Source organism: Centrocercus urophasianus, unplaced genomic scaffold, assembly GCF_019232065.1.
Source record: "Centrocercus urophasianus isolate 14NV4802_14NV808 unplaced genomic scaffold, USGS_Curo_1.0 seq_12, whole genome shotgun sequence".
Classification (NCBI taxonomy): domain Eukaryota; kingdom Metazoa; phylum Chordata; class Aves; order Galliformes; family Phasianidae; genus Centrocercus; species Centrocercus urophasianus.
In genome coordinates, this window is record NW_024884364.1 from 43,499,014 (window position 1) to 43,522,381 (window position 23,368).

General features: G+C 41.5%; 2 protein-coding genes across 3 annotated transcripts in view; one reads left to right on the forward strand and one right to left on the reverse strand.

Moving 5' to 3' along the window:
- Nucleotides 1–2,925, forward strand: part of MAP3K15 (mitogen-activated protein kinase kinase kinase 15) — a 77,394-nt gene extending 74,469 nt beyond the window's left edge. The window contains exon 29 of the mRNA XM_042810797.1: nucleotides 153–2,925. Within this exon, the coding sequence (XP_042666731.1) occupies nucleotides 153–234 (82 nt within the window). The 3' untranslated portion in view covers nucleotides 235–2,925. The remainder of the gene's footprint in view (nucleotides 1–152) is intronic.
- Nucleotides 952–12,658, reverse strand: PDHA1 (pyruvate dehydrogenase E1 subunit alpha 1). 2 transcript variants are annotated; one of them, XM_042810798.1, is made up of 12 exons: nucleotides 12,491–12,658; nucleotides 10,609–10,623; nucleotides 9,257–9,325; nucleotides 8,495–8,668; nucleotides 7,635–7,761; nucleotides 5,570–5,661; nucleotides 5,110–5,202; nucleotides 4,353–4,508; nucleotides 4,096–4,167; nucleotides 3,097–3,164; nucleotides 2,138–2,246; nucleotides 952–1,402 (listed from the first exon to the last, which is right to left on the reverse strand). In XM_042810798.1, exons 1-12 carry the CDS (start codon nucleotides 12,557–12,559, stop codon nucleotides 1,232–1,234), a joined length of 1,215 nt encoding a protein of 404 aa, XP_042666732.1. In that variant the 5' UTR covers nucleotides 12,560–12,658; the 3' UTR covers nucleotides 952–1,231. The 2 variants fall into 2 exon arrangements, with proteins under 2 accessions (XP_042666732.1, XP_042666733.1); XM_042810799.1 differs by lacking the exon at nucleotides 10,609–10,623 and having other exon boundaries at nucleotides 12,491–12,657.
- Nucleotides 12,659–23,368: the final 10,710 nt, after the last annotated feature.

Sequence of the window (23,368 nt, forward strand, 5' to 3'; positions counted from 1 at the left end):
CTGCCCATCAGTACACCAAGGTCCCTTTCCATCAGGCAGCTTTCCAGCCACTTTAGAGTTTACTTCTTGCACACTTTCAAGTAATGGAGAGGATGTTTTTTCCCTAACCAGTTACTGCTGTCCCTAATTGTTCTCTATTCTTCTTGAGACAGTGGCGGACTTCTCTGCAGAATTTGGAATGCAATATTAACCCACCGACAAACGCCTGATAAGTCCATGGAGGCAGAAGGATAGCTCTTTGGAAACAGATGTGTAATGGGAGTAAGCAAATGAAAGATAGATACATTCCTAAATTATTGGATGTATATATGTACGTAGTCTCCCTGCTTTGCAGGTTTTGCACAATTACATAGCTCTTTGACCATCAGCATAATACACAGTAAGTAGTAACAGTTTATGGAAGAGTAGCACAGAAGACAAATGCCCTATCACTGTAAATATAAAGCCTTAGCTGAGACAGAGTTGATTTTCTTCATAGTGTCTGCTAAGGTTTGGCTCTAGGAGAAAAACAATGTTGATAACAGACCAATGTTTTAGTTGTATCTGAGCAGTGCTGCCTAGGTCTGAGGACATTTTGTTTTTTTAGCTTCTTGTACTGTCCTAATAGAGAAGTGGCTGAGGGGAATACAGGGAGCTGGGAGGGGCAGAATGAAGACTGTACCAGGCACCTGAATTGGCTTTAGCATTGTGCACACTGAACTTAGAATGGGTGACAGGTGTGCTGGCTGATGGTTTAAGCAGGAAGGGGTTAAGCTGTAGTGTATGTCACTTCTTCCTCTACAACTGTACATAGCTTTGTGTATGAAAGCTACTCTCAGTGAGCAACTAAGCAAAGCCTGCATGATGGTTTTGATTTGTAATTTGGCTCCAGTAAAAACGTGGCAAACCTATTTATTTTCTTTATCAACTGCTTCAAAAAAAAAAAAAAAAAAAAAAAAGCAGGAAACCAGATTAAATGTTGTTAAAGTTTAATTTTATTTCTTTTTATTTTTACACTGTACATGACAAATACAGCAATCCAAAGAGAACCTGTGAAGCAAATATATAGCAATTTAAATAAACTGCTGCTTTCTCATTGTTCAGCTCCTTCAGCAACAACATTCAGGCATGTTTAAAACAATCTGTACTGTGAGGGGACTGCCTCACTCAACACCTCTTCTTTTGAAAGAGGAGGTGTTAAATAAAGATTAAGGTTTCTGAGTCATTACAGTTCTTGTAAATGCACTCACTCTTACGAATGGCTGAGAGACTTATACTTTATCCACTGGCTGGGACCACGCACTTCAAAGGGCGGCTCATTGAAGTAAACGTGGTTACCGAGTTCTTCCAGTGGGGGCTCTGGGTCAGTGGTAGCAAACTGAGCAGCTTCCTCTATCTCTTTTCTCACTGCCACATCGATTTCCTAAACAAAGAAACGCTAATTAGAAGACATCTTAGAAAAAGCATCAATATACTGAATTTAAAAGTGATGATGAAACATTGATCAGACCTAGTATTAAAGCTGCCTATAAAAAATTAGAGAACTGTAAGTTTCTTCCCTTCTAAAGCAAAGAACAGTACCGTTAATTATCTCAGAGGAACAAGACCACAATGAGCATTTTCTTTCTTGCATTCTCTTTCGGCAAAGCAATGCAAGTATACAGAGAAATGTGACTGAAACCCTGCAGGTCAGGCATAAACGCGCCCAACTTCTGATGCATGGACCTTTACAAGCTCCAAGGAGATCTCAATAGCAGAATAATCAGGATATTTACACCACTTGCTTAGGGAGCTTCTGGCTCCTTCACTAAGATTCTTTACTACCACTGACCAGTGCCGATGTAAGACTCAAAGTTCAGAGGCTTACCTGCTTTCTAGCTCATGTGGACAATTTTGTTTTCTTAGACGCCAGCGTGAAAAGAGATGTATTTGAAACGCTAACGCTCACAAACCTTGCACTGAGTTACACTCAGCACCCAAAAGCAAAAAGCAGTTCCTGCACAGCACAACTGCATTAGCTAGTGTGCAACAAAATTTTATTATCAATCACCAAAAAGTTACATCCTAATAAAAAAGCTCAAAGAACAAGCGAATAAGTAGGAGATAAATAGTACATGAATGTAAAAGAGCTTACTTAAATATTTACTAAAAGCCATACCTTTAATTCTTCAACGCTAGCAAGGTTATTGTTGATCATTCTGTCCTTCAGCAAAGTAATGGGATCACTTTTGCTTCTCACTTCTTGAATTTCTTCTCTAGTGCGATAGCTAGGAGGAACACACGCAAACAGATGAACTTCAATAATTCTCTTGAATCAAAGTGATGATGCAGCTCATTTTTAGAGAAAAGGTGTCAGGAATGCAATGAAAATACAGCAGTATTCATTATCCAAAGTACAGCATGGCTACATTCAGAAGACTTCTTAGATTTGAAAGTGGAAACTGAAATAGATCCAGACTTAAATATGATGTGGGCAGGAGAAGGAAAGCTGGTGTAGCTGAGATGGCTAGTATGAAGCTGTATTTCTCCCTCCCTATCTCTACTAATGGAAAGAGCAGTGGGGGCTCTATGACTTGCTTTGTGCTATTAGCTTGGGTCACAGAACTTACAGAAGGATACGTTTAATGAACTCAATCAAAACTTCCAATTCACTACAGGTTTCCAATGAAGCGTTAAGGTATATGACTACTTCATGTAATCAGTCTGAATTTGTTGCATGGTTCAAGGCCCTAGGCTTTTTGGCACCTGTATGCTTGTGCTGCTTAAGAAGCGAAGTGTTCCATTTGACTGGACACTCCAGCTGTTCCTTTACTTTTAGCTTATAGGATTTTTATATACTCCAAAAACCCTGGAAAAGTGCACTGCTTTTCAGTCAAAGCTTTCTTAGAATAATGCCACAAAGTCGTACAGAATGCAGAATTCATTAATAAAAGGTACAGAAATTGAGCAAATATTGCTTGTTCTGAAAACTCCATTTCTTAATACTGAAAATAAAACAAGGGCTGAGTGGTCAGACTTGTCACAGTGATTTTATCATAACCTTCATGCAGTGTCGGGATTTTGACCATCAATACTTGATTGTTTTCAGTGAATGCTAACACAGGGTTTCCATGGTACCTTATGCCAGGATCACTCATACTGTGGCCATGATAACGGTATGTCTGCAACTCCATCACGATAGGACCCTTAAAAAGAAAGAACATACAGAGAGCAGTAGCACCTTGAGCAATCCATTTGTGTTATAGCACTATTTGCTACAGGTGAATTGTTTGAACTGTACAACTGACAAATGTTTTTAATTCAACTTTCTCTCTTAGTTTAATCAGTTCACCTATCATTATCACAAGCAGCAAAAGAAAACTCCTCTTAAATGAAGAAGTATGTTGGTAACTACTAGCATTTACTTTCACGTCCTTACTGAGCATTGTTAAGCAACCTGGTCCCTTCCAATGCCTTTCCACCATTACCCAGAGTATTTCAAATTGCTCATAATTTCACTTCAAGACTGCAACTCCCAGCAGCTTGTTCTTCTGCGCAAACTTCCTTCTGTGCATTCCAAGCACAAACATCATTTCACATAACATCAGATAAGTCAGAACAGTTTTATTCTTGGGTGACAGGCACTGATGCTGAAAAACCATTAAGGTTCCATACAGTTTTGTACGTATTTCTAGGCAGGTACATAAAAATCTCCCTCATTGCCATACATCTAGTCTCACAAAAAATCACTTTCCTTTTGTTGTAAATGTAGAATAATTTTTTGTGCCCCTTCCCATAATAAATTTCTTCATAAAGAACAAAGCTGCCTAACAGTCAAAACGTTTTTCACAACAGAGTTTAAGAAGGGTTTCTAGGAAGGAGAAAGAAGTTCACAAGGTCTCAACATTCTTTTTTTTCTTAAAGCTTGACTGAATACAACTGCGTGTTAACAACTCTAACAAAATTAAAGAACGACTTAATTAGTAGTAGATTCCTTACTCTGGAGAAACAGAGGAAATAAGGTCAAACAAACAATTCTACAGTAACTACAGAAAGCTAGGCTAACTTGGGGAATGTTTTATGCATCAATTATTGCTGAAAGTTTCACCTATGGTAAAGGAATGGCTACCGACTTACTTTTCCAGCTCTGCAGTACTCAGCTGCAAACTTGGCTGCTTCTCGAACACAGAGAACGTCCATGCCATCCACCTGATGCACAGCACAAGTCAAAAAGAGACCGGAAAACAAACTTTCAAATTCAGTACCTTCATATCACAAATGCAATAGGAACTCAATCTTAAATTTCCTATTTTTAAAAATATTTATAGGTAGAAATACACAGGCATGTATGTATTGCACACACATGCCTCAAAGCACACTGGAGCTGTACTCACTCTAAGCCCTGGGATGAAGTCTCCTCTTTTGTAGTAGTCAGTACTGGCTGCAGCTCTTTCAACTGAGGTTCCCATTCCATACCGATTGTTCTCACAGATGAAAATACAAGGCAGCTTCCACAAGGCTGCCATATTGTATGTTTCAAATATCTGGCCCTGAAAGAAAAGGAGCAAGTTCTGTCTGGACGGGGAGCTCACATTTCAAGCAGTAGGCTCTACTGAAAAATCATTCAGCTACAGCTAGCAAAACTTTTGATACCAGAAGTGATCTGAAACTAGCCCCTTGCTGCAGCTCAGCAGCAATAAAAGTTATATTATAAAAGTAACTTTTATCTCCACTCATAATTCATAGAATTTCTTAAGTTTTAACCCATTTCAGTCTCTGTGTTAGAGCAGCACAAAACGCAGAATGATCTGAGTTGGAAGGGACCCTTGAATGCCATGTGTTTTGAAGGTGGGAAGGTAAAAATCAACAGTGCACTCTACATCACTTTTTTCCATCTGGCTTTATTTCTCTGCCAGTAAAATGAAGATAATTGTCTCAAAATAAGAGGTTCAGCAAGATGCACTGGTATCACCAGACTCATTTTTTCAAACCATCATTACAACAGATTCAAAGCCAGATGCTGTCTGGGTTGCAGACACTAGACAGACAGGGGAAGGTGCTCCTCTACCCAGCAGAAAGGCAGAGCTCTCAGTTCACAGAAGGAAAACCAACTGCCCACAGTCACAGAGCTACCTTAGACAGCTTGTTTACCTGGTTGGCTGCACCATCCCCATATAAAGTCAGGCAGACCTCATTTTTGCCAAAGTATTTGCAGGCCAGCGCAATCCCAGCTCCAAGAGGAACCTGTCACAGTACAGGACATACCACAATTTTAGAACAATTAGAGAACACTTAGAGAATGTTGGAGACAAGTTGCTTGTGAAATGTGAAGACACTTCCGATATCAGGGACGTGCTCAACAGATACAAGAGTAGTAACAAATGGAAATGGGTTGGTAACAATCTGTCTAGCAGCCAGAATAGTTTATAGCTATATTCTTGGCTTGATGCAGATTGCAAAGCTGTCAGCAGGCCAGAATAACAACAGATTTAGCAGCCACAAAGTAATAGTAGCTGCATACAAGTTCACATCATGAAAATTGAGAAGAAACGCTAGAACAGGACACCAGCCAAATTGAACTTGTGTTTTAAAGCAGAAGTCATGTATATACCTGAGCACCGACAATACCATTACCACCATAGAAGTTTTTGGTATACATATGCATTGATCCTCCTTTTCCCTTCGCACATCCTCCTTTACGACCTGAAACATGAACAAGTGATTTCTTTTTTCAGAAGAAAAATGCTATACAAGTGGTAACAGTTAATTCAACTCCTAAAAGTAATAATACTGAGGCAATGTTACTGTTGTCATGAGATAGATCTCAAGAGAGTTGAGATGCTGATTCTCATCAGACATAAAGACCTCTCCTCACAGAACTTATAGTTAATGTATCACCAAACAAATAAAAGAAGCCAGGGGGAAGAATGCTAATGAAAACATCACTTGAGAAATACAGAATAAGATGTATTCATTAATTTTATTCCCTACTTTACTATAGAGTGCTTTCGTATTTTTCAGAACACTCATCTCAGGTGGCTGTCTATTTAAAATAGCCAGTATGGTCTACATTTCTCATGTATCTAATCCATGGCACTTTAACAAGAACTGCAAGAAGTATCTACAGTCCTTTTACTTTAGCTTCTGCAAGAAAAATATGAACACTGTTCCAAGCTAATTGCAGTAATCTACACTTGTCCTCCCCGTAACAACAGCCAGAAGAAGAAGTTACAGACATGACAAAGAATCAAACACAATACCTCAACAAAAACCCACAACTCCCTCCCTGCCTCCAGATCAACCTTGAATACCTAGCCCAGCATTGTTCAAGCTGTCGTTTGCCCTTTTCCTTCCTAACACAAGTACCTCCTCCCACCCACACAGTCAAACTATTCTTCGATCCTCTCCATCCACTCCAGTCTCCCAAGTTAAACCTCCCAACTAGAAAGTTTGAGAAATGCCCATCTAGCCATCCCCTCCTCCAGTGCTGCACGAATCTGTATTTGGGCATTTGCATTTGTTAGCTGCCTAACCAGTTACCAAAAACCATAAGAATACTGTTCTCTGCTATAGCAGAGATCATGCAGATGCTAGGCACAGGGATTGTGCTCATACAATTATAATACATTTCAACTACGTTGAGATGTCAAAAAAACAATCTCTCAAGCCCCTAGCTCTTTTTCTGCTCAAGTAATGCTCAGCCAATTGGTATTTCACCTAGCTTGCTCCCTGTTTCCCAGGCCATTTCTCTCATTTTTCAGAATCACTTATCTAAGAGCGCATAGCTCCGCCCCAACACATACTATGCTGTCTTCCAGTCCAACATACACAATTCCTCCACGCCATTCCCCTAATTGTGAATGGAACTATGCTGGCAGCAGAAAGCCTCTTTAACTTTTTGCAGAATACATCCTTTTGTTTGGCAACAATTTTGGCAATTACATCAATTATGGTTTTCTAGTTACATTTCAGTTAAATTGCGATTTAGTTATTTCTTATACAGGGTCACAGCTAATAGCATCAAAAGATTTAATAACAAGTAATTGAACTGATATCTACATGTTTTTTTCCTCTGCCTATTATCACAGAATGGCCTGGGTTGAAAAGGACCACAATGATTATTCAACCCCCCTGCATATTTGCAGGGTCACCAACCACCAGACCACGCTGCCCAGAGCCACATCCAACCTTAGCCCTGACACCTCTCCGAAAATCAGACAGGACTAACATAATGTACTCTGGCAAATTATCTCGGTTCCTACGTTTCATCTTTTAGGTACTAAAGGCATTCTCAGCATAGTTTGTCTTTCCACCACTCCAACCAAACTACAACCAACAGGTTTATTTCTCCCCGTATCTTCTCTCCACTGCCTTTCTTAAAATATAAATGTAAATACAGTACTTTCAGATCCAACAGTAATTTTAATTACATACATTCTACCTAAATCACATTTTGAGCTACAAGAAGTAGCAGCACTTAAACCTTGTTACTTTAATGATGCAGCTACTTTTTATTACAGAACACAGACCATAAGCAGTGTTTATTTTGCTGTGTTACTACATTGCTTCTGGATCCCTGGTATGCTTTTTGTGCATCAACAACATTTTGAAGTTTAGTAAAAACAATCCTGAGGCTAGTACATAGCACAGGAACCCGCATTTCATTTAGCACAAACCTGTAAGTTCAGCGAGAATTTCTCGAACGGGGACGCCTCGGGCATAAGTAAATCCGTGAGCTCTGTATGCTGTTATCACGTGGTCTGTAGGCTTTATGGCAGCCTCAAGCCCTACGCAGCAAGCCTCCTGTCACCAATGGAAAGCAAGTTCAGCAATGAAGAGGAAGCACACCATTTCCACAGGCTGCAGCGTGGCACGGTCTGTTTGTGGTCCCCCATACAAGAAATAAAGCAGGAAAGAGGAAAAGCACAGACAACAGCAGAGTGCCTTACATCCCAAGAAGGAATAGGCCTGTCTGTAGAATCTGGAGCTACAATAGCCTTGGGCTCTATATTCCAACCTGTCTTGTGTGCAAGTAAGAAAATTAGGGAAGAAGAAAAAATGAGAAGGTAAAAAGACCTGCAGATTTCTTCTATGCTCATCTCCCAGATGAAGTATCTAAGTAACTACAGTTCAATTCACCAACTTCATTAAGTTCCTTCTCCTGACTGTTGCTTTTTAGTGGATGTAGGATCTGTGAGACGCTGGAAGAAAAACTTATCAGTGGGGCTTGATAATGAGGATGTGAGCTTCCAAATGCGCTTAATTGAGTATGCTACAATAGCTTATTCCCACGTTCAGCTGAACTGCAGCTGCACCTTGCCTTCTCTCCCTCCCTATTGCTGTCCCAAGAAATCAGGGATCCCTTTGTGCGCTCAGACATTGCTCGTAAGGAAATAATGACCCAAATCGCAGACCTGCTATGACTTCAGACATCATGCATAGATAATGAGTTCTAGATTTACTACCTCATCTATTTCAGAAGCCTAAATTAAATAGGGCAAGACAGTATACAAATGTCTTGGGAGAAGAGTCTCACCTGACCATCATATAAGTGACAGAAGCCACGAATAATCTTCTGCTTGTAAAGCTGGTCAGACTTCAGCTCCATGCGCCGTATGATCTGCATTGTCTTGTAGTAATGAAGCCCTTCCTCTCGTGTCAGCAGTGCAGTGGTAGGAGGGCCTTCTTCCAGGCGATGGAGGTCACACGGCTGTGAAGTTGAACAAGCAGTTACTTCTTGACACTCATCAATCCTGTTTATCAACAGCACTTTTTAAAATGACACGTCAGTTTCAAACTCAGGTACTAGTGTTATTTGAAAACAGCAAACCCCAACACAGACAACACAGCTTCTCTCTCAAACCGTGAGCTACGCCAAGTTGCAAGAAGGGCTGATTTTAAGTACCCCTACCAAAAAAATAAGTCTTACATATTCAGTACAGCGAACCAAACACATTGCTCTGCCAGTGCACTAGTGCACCACAATCTGCTTCATAGCCTACATGGCATCTTCTATTAGAGCAAGTCTCTCCACAGCAAATCTACTGACGCCCTAAGGAATTTGATACAACACACCTGCACGTGACTTTAGTTTGAATTAACACAGTAGCATGACTACATGCATCCAAGCACTCTATTTCCAACTCCATGTAGAAATCAGAGCAGATAGCAACGGGTTTGGTTCTGAAAGTCCATGTAGCACTTCTGTAACTGAAATGGTAAGGGGTGAGCTCCATCATGTCAGGATCTACAGCGCTGCTTCCGCAGAATACGAGTATTAAGCATTCAGCTTCTTTACCTTAATTTCAAACGTAGCTTCGTTTGCAAAGTCAGCATAGTTACGTGATGCTACCATCACTCGAGAGGCCTTAGAAAGAAAAATAAAATGTGAGCAATACTGACATATAATTACCAGGCAGTAATAAAGTCTCAAATCATTTCTAACAGTACGCAGACACTGAAATACTCCGTGACTGAAACTTTCCAGTGGCAGATCCTTATAATATCAGAGAACTTGGATTTTGAACGCATCCACTAGAACTCCTTCAAAACCCAGTATTTAAGATTAGAAAAAGAAAACAGAATTTTAATTTTTTAATACCCTTGATGAACTAAATAAAACAAGTAACTTGAGAAGACTATAAAAAGGATTAACATTGTAAAAAAAATTTTTTCCTTCACCTGATAGATCTCTTACACGAGGAATGACACAGCCAATTAAGATGGCTCTTCACACTGACTGCAATTTCACCTTGACAAAAAACTTCCCTGGGAGAAAAAACACAACCCAACACAACAGACTTCTGGAATGTGAACTATATCTTTCCTTTTAAGGGAAGAGAAGATGGAAGGATGCAAGTAATAATAATAAAGACAGAGAGTATTATTTAAGCAGGTAGCAGCACAGCTACCCAAGGGTGCATGAAATACAGAGCTACAAAGCTGACACAGTAGGAGAGAGACAAGATGTTTGAAGATATGTTACTGTTCTGTCTAAAAGAGTGTGCACAGTCTATTAACTAACAGCTGGTACTCTTAAATAACTTCAGTATGTGGTAGTTGCCTGTCCATGCAACAGTGGCCACAGTGTGAGGAATCCACTTGATTTTCAGCAGCAAAGTTGTATTGCTAATTGTCACACATACATTTCAGAAGATCATTCAACCATGGAACTTGCATACGCTCAAAGTTTTTAAACTTTGAGACTACCCAGTGCTGTCTCCAACAAAGCTATGATTGATGCATGTAGCACTGCGACAAATGCAAGGAGAAATTTCTCAATGTTGGTTATCTCCTGTTGGCCATTTAGTTTGGCTGTCATGACCTCACAAGCCCCCACGTTATCAGATTAAATATTTGGAGTTCTTAATTTAAACCAGGTTTCTACACTGTTTACCACGATGCAACAGTATTACCAGTGATAAAAAGCTATTTTAGTTCTAGAGCTGGAAGTCAGTCATGAGTCTGGGATTCACAGAACCAGCAAATTGCTGAAGTTGGAAAGGACTTCTGCAGATCAGCCTGGTCCAAGCACCAGACCTGAACAGAAGCACTGCTGGAGAATCTCTACAGAAATTCTTAAATACATGGCCAGTACACAACAGAAGAAACAAATATGAAAACCCTTGACAAAACTGGTTCAGCTCTTACCTCACTAACAGCTCCCTAGGTTAGCAGCATTTGGAAGGAGGAAAAAAAAAAAGAAAAAAAAAAGAAGTGTGAGTAACTGCAACAAACAACTTGGGGAGGAGAATCAGCGAATTATTAGCTAACTGGAACACTGAGAAAAGTAGTTTCCCTTTAGGCAAGCTTTGAGTCATGGAAACCCATCTTTACGCTTTACAAAATGATCAGAGTAGTAATAATGCCTTATTGGTTAAAACTGCTTCAGTTTATTTGGTGATTTGTAAATGCGTAGGAATAGTTAATAATTGGCAGTCAATAGGATCCCAAAAGCCATACTAAGATATCCAAAATGGAGCTGGTTTGAACTTCTGGAAAACATTGTATGTCAGGATCAGGCCAAATACATGGAGAAAGGAACACATTTTTGGCACCCAAACCTGAAAATTTTAATACAGACATTTTACTTGTAAATTAGAAAATGCTTTCTATGTTCCATGTAGTCCCAATACACACAGCAAGGCCTCCTGGTGACCCTGCTCTGACTGCTAGGCAAGAGAGCTACCCCAGCACTGAAGCAGGGCAACAGGTTTGCTCTCAAGGACAGAAAGACAACTGGCCTTCAGCTGACAAAAGATACGCTTTAACGCTGTCAGAAAACTCCCATTCTTCTCCAGTGTTCATATATTTTTCAGCTGGCATGTTTTTTTCCTTGCAGAGAGTCATTACAATGGAATAAGGAGAAAGAAAAGGGAAAATTCTAAAGATATTTCATATGAGAGAGAAAACACAACATATTAAACGTTGAGGTAATTTTTAAAACCCCACAACTTGAACGAATACTCAGGAAAAGATTAAATGACTATTATTTGAGTGAGCAAAGGCAAAACACTTGTGGCAGGGGAGGTCTGGGTTAGATATTAGGAAAGACTTCTTTGAAAGAGCAGTGAGGCAGTGGCACAGGCTGCCCAGGGAGATGGTGGAGTCATCATCCCTGGAGGTGTTCAAGAACTGTGTGGATGTGGCACTGAGGGACGTGGTCGATGGGCACGGTGTGATGGGTTGGGGGTTGGACTAGGTGATTTTAGAGGTCTTTTCCAGCCTTAATGATTCTGTGATTCACTTCAAAAAAAGTCAGATGAATGTAGAGGGAAATAAGATGACCAAGTTTACCCTGATTGTGTTGACACTCAGAATATACCAATATAAAAATAAATGTAAGGCAAAAAGCCTGGAAAAGGGTTTCAGAAATGGAACGATGTGTTTTAAACACGATAAATATGGATATCCGCACATTGTTTCCACATCGAAAGCCATGGAGGAGGCCCAGCCAGGCGTGGGCTGCAGCGCTGGTTGTGCACTTCCCGTACTGCAGCAGCAGGCACCACACCAAGGGGGCTGGGTATTTACAGCGTGCTCTCACACGCAGCGCCTTTTTTTTTTTTTTTTTTTTTTTTTTAAACACAGCAGTTAAAATAGCACGGGAAGAAAAACAAACAGAGATAACTCTTCAAGTACGATTTTTGCCACCGGCACCACGCGACGTTCTCGGCTGTGCGGCTGACGGAGCCCTGGTGCAGGCTTCCCAGAGAGGCCGTGGAGTCTCCTCTGGAGATATTCCCGTCCGGCTCGGGAAAGGCAGGAAAGCCCCCCTTCAGGGGGGTCTTCAGGGCTTGGGCTGGGTCACCTCCACGGGTCCCTCCCACCTTCCGGCTCCGTGATGCCGTTAACCCCTACACCTGGGCTGCCACTGAAGCACTGCAGCACCGCGCGTGCCCCGTGCGGCCCAAAGGCCGCGCTGCTAACGGCCGCCCCCGCCGTCCCACTGAGGCGGCGCGCACCCCCCCCACCCTCCGCGCCCGTCGTCCCCAACCCCCTCCCAACCCCGGCAGCTGCCGGCCCCTCTCACCGTCCTGCCGGCGGCGGCGGCCGGACCCTGCAGCACGCGGGAGAGAGCGGCCAGCAGCATCTTGCGCATGGAGCGGGGAGGGGCGACGACTCTGGAGGGGGTCCCGTCCTCGAGTCTCCTTCAATCGCCCGCCGAACCCGCCCCGGCTGCCAACCGCACCGCCCGCCCTACGGCCAACCAAAGTGACGGAACCGGCTGACGCACACTCCCAGCGCCGGGCCGACCGACGCCTCGCTCTGCGTTCCGCCTCCGCCATGCGCATGCTCGGGGGCTCGCGGGCGGTGCCGTCGGGCTGGAGGCAGTGTCTTCTTGCTTGGAAGCTGTGAGCGCTGCCGTTGGGGAGGTAGGCGGGTCTGGGGTGTGCTGTTAGAGATGGCCCTGCTCCCCGGCAGCGAGAGCCGCGCGTTTCTTCTGGTAGCAGTAAGAGGGCTGGAGCACCTCTCCTGTGAGGAAAGGTTGACGGAACTGGGATTGTTTAGCTTGGAGAAGAGTAGGCTTTAGGGAGACCACATTGCGGCCTTCCTGTATTTGAAGGGACCGTATAAACAGGAGAGGATGTGACTATTTACATGGGTGGATAGTAATAGGACAAGGGGAAACGGTCTTACACTGAGACAGGGGAGGTTTAAGTTAGATGTTAGGAGGAAGTTTTTCACATAGAGGGTGGTGAGGCACTGGAACAGGTTGCCCAAGGAGGCTGTGGATGCCCCATCCCTGGAAGCATTCAAGGCCAGGCTGGATGTGGCTCTGGGCAGCCTGGTCTGGTGGTTGGCGACCCTGCACATAGCAGGGGGTTGAAGCTGGATGATCTTTGAGGTCATCTTCAATCTAGGCCATTCTATGATTCTAGGCAGCAGTACCTCTGTGTAAGCCAGCCCCTTCATGCCCGCCTTGCACCCCTACTGATGCATATTTCTTCAGCACCTCATTTGGAAAACTGGCCCCTGCTCACAGCTGGAGGGATGTGCCACATCCCTGCCATACGTGATCAAACCAGGACTCACAACTTCTGTCTGTGGTTTTATTGTTCCTTAGATGAGGCTCATCTATTTCTGCTAAAAAGAGCCAAGTGTACTGGCCTCTGTGTGCAAGATTTAAAGCATGCAGTTATCTCACATGTTACAACTTCAAAAGGCAACCCTATGAAGTAAAGGTTTTAGGAGACCTGTGAACAGTTGTTAACTATAAGCATGGTCCTGATCAACAAAAAAAAATCCCACATTGTTATTATTAAAAACAATGCTGTCAAGCTTATTCCAAGTCCAGTATTATCCACCTATTCACATGAAATAAAAAGTGTAGCAGTTTTTAGTCTTACACATTTACAGACTGGTGTGTTATCAACATCTCTAATGATCATAAAAAGTGGTTGTTTTTGATGGGAAAGGATCCATTTTTGTCTCCCCTTTATTATGTTCTTGTGACATTTTTACTTTTCATGCTATTTCATCAATGTTTGCGTGTTTTCTACATTAAAAGCTATTACAGCATCCTGAAATAATTAAATCCTCCCCTCCCCAAAAAGCAACGGATAAAACAAATTCATGAATGAGGTAAACAATGAAAAGGAAAACATAATAAAATCATAAGCAGAGAATGCCAACAGAAAATTTATTTGATGAAGATGATTATGTAGTATTTCATAATGGAGCACCTTGCCATGTGTGACTCTATTGTTACCACACTGAGGGCGTGTTGTGTGACAGGAGGCCAAAACTCAGTCTTTTCTGTCATCCTGGGTGTGATCCTGAAATGTTATCATTCTTCTGGATTGCAGCTGCTGTTACAAATGTCTGCTGTCGTGTTAGAGATTTGGGGGAACATCCAGCACTTGGGCCTCATCCCAGCTCACCATGTGACTAAATCCAGCAGTAATCTCTGCTTCATTTAATGAGTCTGAGGTTCGCTGCCTGGTTTTTATTCTTCATGTGCCACCAGAGATCCAGCTCATGGAAGAAAGCAGAACAGGGGAGTGACCCGTGGCTGCCAGCATGGCTACTGCACTGACACTACTTAAGGCTACTGTCATCTGGGCGGACATCTGCACTGCAATGCTTGCCCAGACCTCCAGTACGGCACCACCATATAGTGGTTTTTATAGTAATGATTCTTTGTGTTTATTTATTTTCTAGCTGTAGAAAGCCCTGTTCACTGAAGGGGAGTTGGACTAGATGTCCTTCAAGGGTCCCTTCCAGCACAAACAGGGAAAGAAGGCAGCACAGCCTTATCCATGCTGCTCATGGGGAGCAGGCACCAGAGCTGTGCCCTGGCTTCTTCCAGGGGGAAAGTGGCCAGGTAGCTCCAAAAGAGCACACAAATGGAGGAACATGTTGAAATGTGAGCAACAGAGGACCAACACCTGTGAACAAACTGAAGAATGAAGCCATCAAACAGAACAGATGTAGTCTTTGTTCATTTTCTCTCTTCAGAATCTGAATGGGCAGCTTTCACTCCATTTGCATCCTCTAGTTTAATTATAATTGTTTAAAATTGCTTAGCAGGAACCATCCTTCTTCAGTTACTATTCCTTCTTCTAAGTTTTCATTTCTGTTTGTTGTTTTTTTTTTTATTTTTATTTTTTTTTATTGTTCCACTTTTCTTCATACCCTCCTCCATCTCATTTGATGCTTCTTCCCAGCATTTCTTTTGTTGCTGTTCCTCTCTTCCTCTTCTCAGGGCCACACTGCTTCTCTGCATGCCTTACCAAAAAAAAACCTCTCTTTTTTTGCTGTTTTGACTCCCACCCCTCTTGATTAATTTCCTTTCTGCTCTATGCTTTCTAGTAATTCCAGCATTAGGCAGCAACACTGCTCCCAACTTTTAATACTGAGACGTGCAATCTGATGGGGAAAAAAGAAATTAATTACATTGTCAAAATCCTTCAGATGATTTGTTTTATTTGGAGTTGCTGGAGTTTGGAAGAACAGTAGTTTTCATGGATCTTCCAGATGTTTTGCTTCTGGCGATGACAGAAAAATGGATTAAGAAACTATGATTTCTGTTTGCTGTTCTGATTGCTTCACTGCATCATTATTCACTGCATCATCATTAAAGATATTATTTTATTTCTCTTCTATGAGTTATTTATCCTTTCATGCCATTCCTCTCCATGCTTCCTACTGTTTTATGTATTCTTTTGAATCCCCAAATTAATCACTCTTAAAATACACTGAGAAGCACTGCTGTAGAAAAGGCTGTCATCATTTGTACAGTAAACTCCTGGGAGAAAAGATGGTATTTTATGCCAGTAGTGGGTATGCCCAACTACTATAGAATTATTTGAACATAACCTTGGTCAATTTGAAAACTCTCAAAATATTATGTCCATGATGCAATTCAATTCTGCGTTTTAAAATCATACATGTCTAAGGTAAATGTATTACAGAATCATAGAGTGAGGAAGGGACCTCAAAGCCCACCCATCCCAGCCCCTGCTGTGGGCAGGGTTGCCCCCCACCAGCTCAGGCTGACCAGGGCCCCATCCAACCTTGCCTGGAGCACCTTCAGGGATGTGAATCTAGGACTTGCTGCAAAGTTCAAACCTCTCTCGATGTTATTCCTCCCCAGAATTAAATGGGAGCATTGTTATTTCCTTATCTCTGCTAACAGCAAGAAAATTGAAAAGTCCTGGCATAAGGAAAGGTGTTGTCAGAATCTTTTACCAGCAAAATTGTGGATGATTACTCTTTCAATACAATTTTTTTTTTAATATGTTTCTGATCTAAAACTAATATCTGAAGGCACAAACAAGAGTATCTGTAAATTCGTTAAAAGTTCATTATTCTTCTCCCTTTATTCTTGGCTAAAACTTCTGCTGAAGCATCATACCCAGTTTTGAATAAAGTAGATGCTTTGAATAAGGATATGAGCTCACTGGAGAAAACCTGGATGAGGAGAATGAAAATGATCGGTTTCCTGAAGAAGAAGATCACATCAGTGATGACAGGCATCATTAAAGAATGGATACTGCATCATCTGAACTAAATTTTGAGAAGAATTGGTTCTTCAATTGTTATACAGAAGGAAAACACTGTGAAGAGGATGAGAATTGATGTCCAAATCTAACAACAAGGTGGCTGGAATATGCAACCTAACCGAAGGGCTAGTGAGGAGCTGGGCTTGGCCTTCTTGCCACTGTACATTTCTGGGAAATAAGCATCTGTCAGGAATGGTCTACCTGCCTTAATTTTTAAGACATTAATTAGATAATATTTTTTCCAGGTTTGTTGTCTGTGACATGGCATAAAGAAGTGACTTTGTTAATCAAGCTGCAGCTCCCCACAGCCTGGCTACTTTCTGCCTCACTGGCCTATCTGCACTGTAGCCTTCTAATTTGATTAAAACATGATGGATGAACATAAGGGAAAAAATGAAAATGAAGGCATTTATAGAACAAGTGCCATAAGGTGGCACTGCAGTATAGGGTACAGGACAACCTGGCTCCCTATTTCCTACATCCAGTAGCTAACAAAAACATACAGAGCATCCCAGCAGTGACTCCAACCATTTCAGCAGTAAGGCACCGGAGGTTGCCTAGTTACTTGAGGAAGTAATATTAGGCTAATATTAAGGGAACAAACTGAAAATAAGCTTCTTTCATTAGAAAGGATGTGACAGTTTTGGTACTTCTCCCCAGTTGCATCCGGGCTTTTTGCTTCCTCTCCCAGAGCACAAGAAGTGGTGTTTTAATACCCTGAGTCTCTTTCCACTGCCTAGTCTTCTTCAGGGGAAGGACTCCCTGGTTTAAAATTCTGGAGTTTGTTCAGTTTTAATGAAGTTCCTAAACTGGAACGGAGCTAAACTTATGCAACCCTCCCCACAACAAAGAAACACGGCTGTACTGGTTGCAAAGTTTTCTAAATGCCTTCAAAATCCAAGCTGCTTCTGTAGTATACAGTAAGGATCAGCTACCATAAAAACGTTTGTTATCACACTGGTACGATCTGAAGACAGTTTGCACGAAGCCTGTTGGATCTGGCAACACCCAGTTAATTCTGATTCATCCTTCTCTTACTCTGGCTGAGTAACAATACAGTGCCACTTGTTTTAGCATGCATGCGTTGGGATCCATCTACAGGAAACCTGGACATGCATATAATCATATGAGAAAATGCTTCACTTAGGAAATCAGATCAAAGAAGTAACAGAATTAAGGATGTTCTTTAATTTGGTTTCCTGAGCTTTGATAATAACATACATCTTTTGGGAAAGACTCAGAAATAAAGCCCATTCTCTCTAATCTCACATGTTCAGAAATTCTTTTTTTTTTTTTTTTTAATTCATCATGACTAAAGGCATTCAAAATTATCCTCTGTTATGCAATTAAGACTGCTCCAAGCATGTAGAAATGGAAAGGGAAATGGGGAGTGAATGAAGTAAAAGTACAGATTTTCTCAAGGGTGGTTGGAAAGCATTTGAATACAGTAATTTGTTAAGGGAACTTGGTCTTTCACCAAGCTGCTGAATTTATTCTGGTAATCTGCATGTGATTTTCTGCATAAGTAGACCAAATTCTGAATTATTACTTTGTTGCTACATGTTAAAATTAAGTACAGCTTTAGGCTGAATTAAGTGTCACCAATCTTGTTATTTCTTGGTAGCATTAAATGGGTTCTTCCATACAGTGCAGGCCTGAAAACTAAAAATATTTTGTCCTTACATTTGGAATTTAGATTTTGTTCGAGCTGCCATCTGGCATGATGGTGCAGCCAGTGCAGCCCTGAACAAGTGGCCAAACACAGAGCTAGCTTGAGGCTTCTCGGCAGTTTTAACAAGACTGAGTTGTCTCAACACGATTTAGAAAAGTGTCTGGGCTAGGAGCAGGAAGGGGCAGAGAGCTGAGTGAAGCTGGGTTTGTGGCTAATGAGTCCTGGCTGGAGGTAGGAGTGTAGACATCATGTCTTGCCTGAGGAGCACTGCTGTCCTGTGGGCTCTGCTGCCAGCAGCAGCACCCAGCATGGCCTTCCAGGGTCCTGCACAGGGGAAGTAAGTGGTAGGGCATAAGAATTATGTTGCCTTTGGTAGTCAGCTGTCCTGGGCAAATCCCAGCTTTGCTTATGCATAAGGTTGGTCCTGCACAAAGGCAGCTGTTTATTCCAGCTGTTTCCCTCCTCAGTGTGTTTCACTTGTGTTTACAAGCCATAGGAGTCTTTGCTTGAACAGACACGGGGTGCTGCAAAAATCAATTTGTTTGCCATAATTTTCACTGTAAAGCTACAGGAGAGGGAGAAAGAGTGGAATACCTCTTTGGAAAGCAGCTGGTGGGATCTAGGGAGGATTATGTGGGCATCTGCCATCTTGATGAGGACAAAATTTGTCATATTGGTTCTCACATTACAGGTCTTCTCCAAACTCAGCCAAAATCGATGAAAAGCTTCCCATTAATTGCTGTCAGCTGCATGTCAGCTTTCGAGTGCGTATACGTGTATTTGCAGCCACACATACAAGCTTGTAACACTGATGCAGTGCAGACAAATCATTAAAAGGTTGTAAAAACCTGTGAAAGTCCTATGCTAAAACTCTAGAAGGCATAATTAACATTAGCTGTTCCTAAACAGCAAGCAAACATGAGGGAGTATTCATGCTTGAATATGGACAAACTTTTTAAGTGTTTGCTCATCTTAGTGGCAAAGAAGACAGTATTTATTTATTCTAGTCTGAATGACTTCAGCTGCTTCAGAGTCCCAGGTACTTTATACAACAACTATTCCTTAGATCTTTCTACCACATGATGCCATGTCTATTTGCTCTTCTTTTCCCCAGCATCTGCTTCCTATTCAAAGGACAAGAATTGTTCCCCCAGGTCCTTCAGTAGCTATACTGCAGTGTGTCCAACTTGATTTACATGTTAGCCAAATAAAACAAACTTGTACAATTTTGCTAGCTCATTTACCTGAAGCAAGTGCTTTTTGATGAGAGAAGGGACTGGCTGAGCGGGGCAGAGTGAGCACAGGCAAGGAGAGTTCTTGTGTTGCATTTTCTACAGCAAGCTAACAGTAATTTTCAGCAGGGCCATGAGCAATTTTTCTTGTTCTCCTGTGAAATGGGTTCATTATCTCTTCCATTAATTTTTCATCATTTTTTTAGTTAGAGCAGACAGAGCACCTGGTTAAGTAAATTTCCACAAAGACTCTGCAAAACCGAGATACACATTTTTAAGATCGTAAAGGTTGATGGATGTGTCTTGCTTGTTTTTCATGTACATTTTATGGTTGTTTTTTTCCCCACAGAATTTAACTTCTGAAAGCATCTTAAGCCATTCTAATCGCAACATATAGTCTGCTTTTCAGATATAGAGCACAATCAATGCTTTGACAGAATCTTGTGATTAATGTTCAAAAAAATGGTTGGGTAAGCCCATTTCAGCACACATTAAGACCACACATCACTTTCCAGTACTAAGAATCATCCTGAGAGAGTTCTAATAGAGAAAGTTCATTGACGGTAATCACGGTTATCTGTCAGAAAGAGCCATGAAAACAGAAGATACATAATTTATGAATATTATTTTTAGCCTTTTTTTTTTCCCCTTGGGAGCACTGCTGAAATGGAGAATGAAATGGCTAATGTACAAATTTGGGTACTTGCTGTCATGACTGCATGAACATCAACCATTTGAGAAGCTAATGAGAGAAGATGGACAAGTGGAGGTTGTGACAAAACACTTCTGAGTGGCTGGAGAAGTATCTGACAAGTGATCCAGCTGGCTTACTCCAACCAATGTAAATGCTGTAGATTTCCAGTGAGGATTTTTTATGGCTCATCTAGGAAAAGTTTAGCCAAAAGAACAGATCAGAAAACAGAAGCAAAGGAAATCCGAGCCAGTGTGAATTTTCCTGTTATCTTTCCAAGCTTTTTGTACACATAAGTTTGGTCAGCTGAAGAGCTCCCTCATTTGTTCAGCACAGTTATTTCCATAGCAGAAGAAAGGCCAGAAGTGGAAATAAAAAGTGGTGGTGCTTCAGTATTCTATTTAGCTGATTTTCATTCTGTTTTGCCTTAATCTGGTGTTTGTCTTGGCCTACATAGAACTGACATATTTATGATGACTCAAGAAGTCTGAAGGATGCTTATTAGCTGTACATCAAAGGATATTCAGTTACTTCAGGAAGGGAACGGAATAAAATGCACAACAATTTGCCTCAAATTGACTTTCCCTGGACAGTGGATAGGAATAACTTCTTCAGTTCTCCCACCGCTTGTGGTTTTGATTCAGCCATGCCTCTGTTGCAAACTGACCATGGCTGCAAAAGACATAACATTAGGAAGACAAAACATTTTGCAGAGCACAGGATGCCTTGGATCAGCCTGAAGGCTGGGCACCAAAGCTGCAGTCCTGTCCTCCTAAGTGTTAATTTTCTTGTTAATTTGTTAGAATTAGTGTGAGCCCCACAGTGACACGAAAGAGTGTTTGAGGCTGTTACTATAGCATTTTCTATTAAAGGCTTGATTTTTTATTTTTAAATAGAGTGTAACGAAAACCAGGGTGAGACACTGTCCCTCTCGCCCCTGAGAGATTCATTATTGCTTAGATCAGGGCTACTGAAGTTTAGTGGGACATATGCCAGTTTGGGGCACATCTGCTGTCCATTTGTGCTGCTCTCTGAAGTCACTTAGATGAGATTATGCTCATCAAAGAAAGGTTCCAAGCATCTGCAGTCACAATAGGATGTCTGACCCATTAGAGGTCAAGCAAAGTGATCCCCCCAGGTGCCAGCTGCCTTCTGTGGTCTAGATAGTTACTCTGCTATGATTTCTTACCAGGTCTCTATTTCTAAAGGCCAATATCCTCTATAGCTGAAAAACTACTGTAACTGGGTGGATGAACACTTTTCTTTAAAGGGATGATTTTCGTCAACAAGACTAACATGCGTGGATAGTGAAAGAACAAGAGGGAATGGATTTAAACTAAGACGAAGGAAATTTAGGTTAGCTATTAGGAGGAAGTTTTTCACCCAGAGGGTGGTGAGGCACTGGAACAGGTTGCCCAAGGAGGCTGTGGATGCCCCATCCCTGGAGGCCTTCAAGGCCAGGCTGGATGTGGCTCTGGGCAGCCTGGACTGGTGGTTGGTGACCTTGCACATAGCAGGGGGCTGGAACTGGATGATCATTGTGGTCCTTTTCAACCCAGACCATTCTATGATTTTGTGATTCTAGGATACTATGACTATCACTGAGCATCAAGAACGTCACAGTTAATTGCCACAGTTTGTAATTCCAGATGACAAGTCTAGGAATATATTCTGCATCTTACAAACACAAGGAATCTGGCATCAAAATTAGAGTTTCTGTCTTCTTCTCAAGCTGTTGTTACAAGGACCTTAATTCTGAAAACAAAGGACTGAATTCTGTTCGTTCATGTCTTCAGTGAGATACTCATATATATATAAGAAAAGCCGTGAATCTTCTTATTCTCATGGGATCTAGAAAAATCTCCAGAACACACAAAATCAGGAAAATGAAGTGAGAACAGGGATGGGACCACACAGAACATAAAGTCACAGCAAACGCACAGAGAGAGCAGGTTTGTGATATGCATCTGTCATGGCAAACAAAGAGAAGGCTCAGGGGTGACCTGAAGCAGCTTTTAAGTACCTAAAGGGGAGCTGCAGGAAAGAAGGAGAAAGACTCTTTTGCACTGTCTGTAGTGATAGAATAAGGGGAAATGGCTTCATGCATACAGAGAGTAGATTTAGGTTAGATATAAGAAAAAGTCTTTTATAGTGAAGGTGGTGAGGCACTGAAACAGTTTACCTAGTGATGTAGTTGATGCCCTGTCCCTGGAGACTTTCAAGGCAAGGATCAGGCCCTGGGCAACCTGATGTAGCTGTGGTGTCCCTGTTCATTGCAGGGGAGTTGGACTAGACGGCCTTTAAAGGTCCTTTCCAACTCTAAGGATTCTGTGATTCTATTATCTTACATTGTTTCATTTATCTGGAATTGAGGCATATTGTCTGTGCTCATTATTTAGCCCTTATAGTCCTTGAAGAGAGCTAAACAAACCTACATAATAGCTCACTTTACCCTAAAATAGGATAGAAATATAAATGATACTCTGGAAGAGAACATCTTAGAATACATACCTAAGTAGAAACAGATGTGCGTAGGTGAGAGGAACCACATGTAACTTGGTCATGATAGAAAAGAAAGATATGAGTTAAACATTAGTTTGTACTAAGTAGAATAAAACAGAAAACGTTAAAGGGCTCTCAACCATGAAAACAAATAGCATCAGTGTTACCACTTCAAAGCAGTGCATGCTTGCTCTGCATCTTAGAGGCAAGTTTGGAGCAAAGTATGAAGGTTTCCTTGGTACATTTGTATTCACTGAAGTATGAGATGTTACATATTTTTTACTGTCTTTTTTTTCTTCTTTTTATTTAGGGAGAAATAGAACCACAAAAAGAATCTAGGAATTCTGTGATGCCATCTTTTGCCTCCTCCAGCTATTCCTGAAATAGCACTTTCATTTCCTTGTTCACAGCTCCTGTTAAACAAGGAAAACCCACAGCAGTCTTTTAAACACAATCCCAGTGGATTTCAGAGTTGTTTTTTTTTTAGTTTATTCTGAATAGTACTGAAATAAATCAGATACCTTTAGTAGATTTTTTAAAAGTATACTAAAAAAGAAAGGAAATTTGCTTTCCTGTCACTCTGTGACTGCCAAATGCTACATAGGAGGAGTTTACAGAGGAGTTTGGCATAGCTGCTAGACATACGGAAATCTTGTTCTTTTTTATTATGATTAAAGATATTATTGCAACTATCTTCCACCTCCAGCCACCAGTGTAAAAGAGATCTCTGGAAAGACTTTGCTGTGCTATCCTTAGTTCCCTGGACTTGTGTCTATTGCTTCCCAAACAGTCTCTTCTCCAAGCA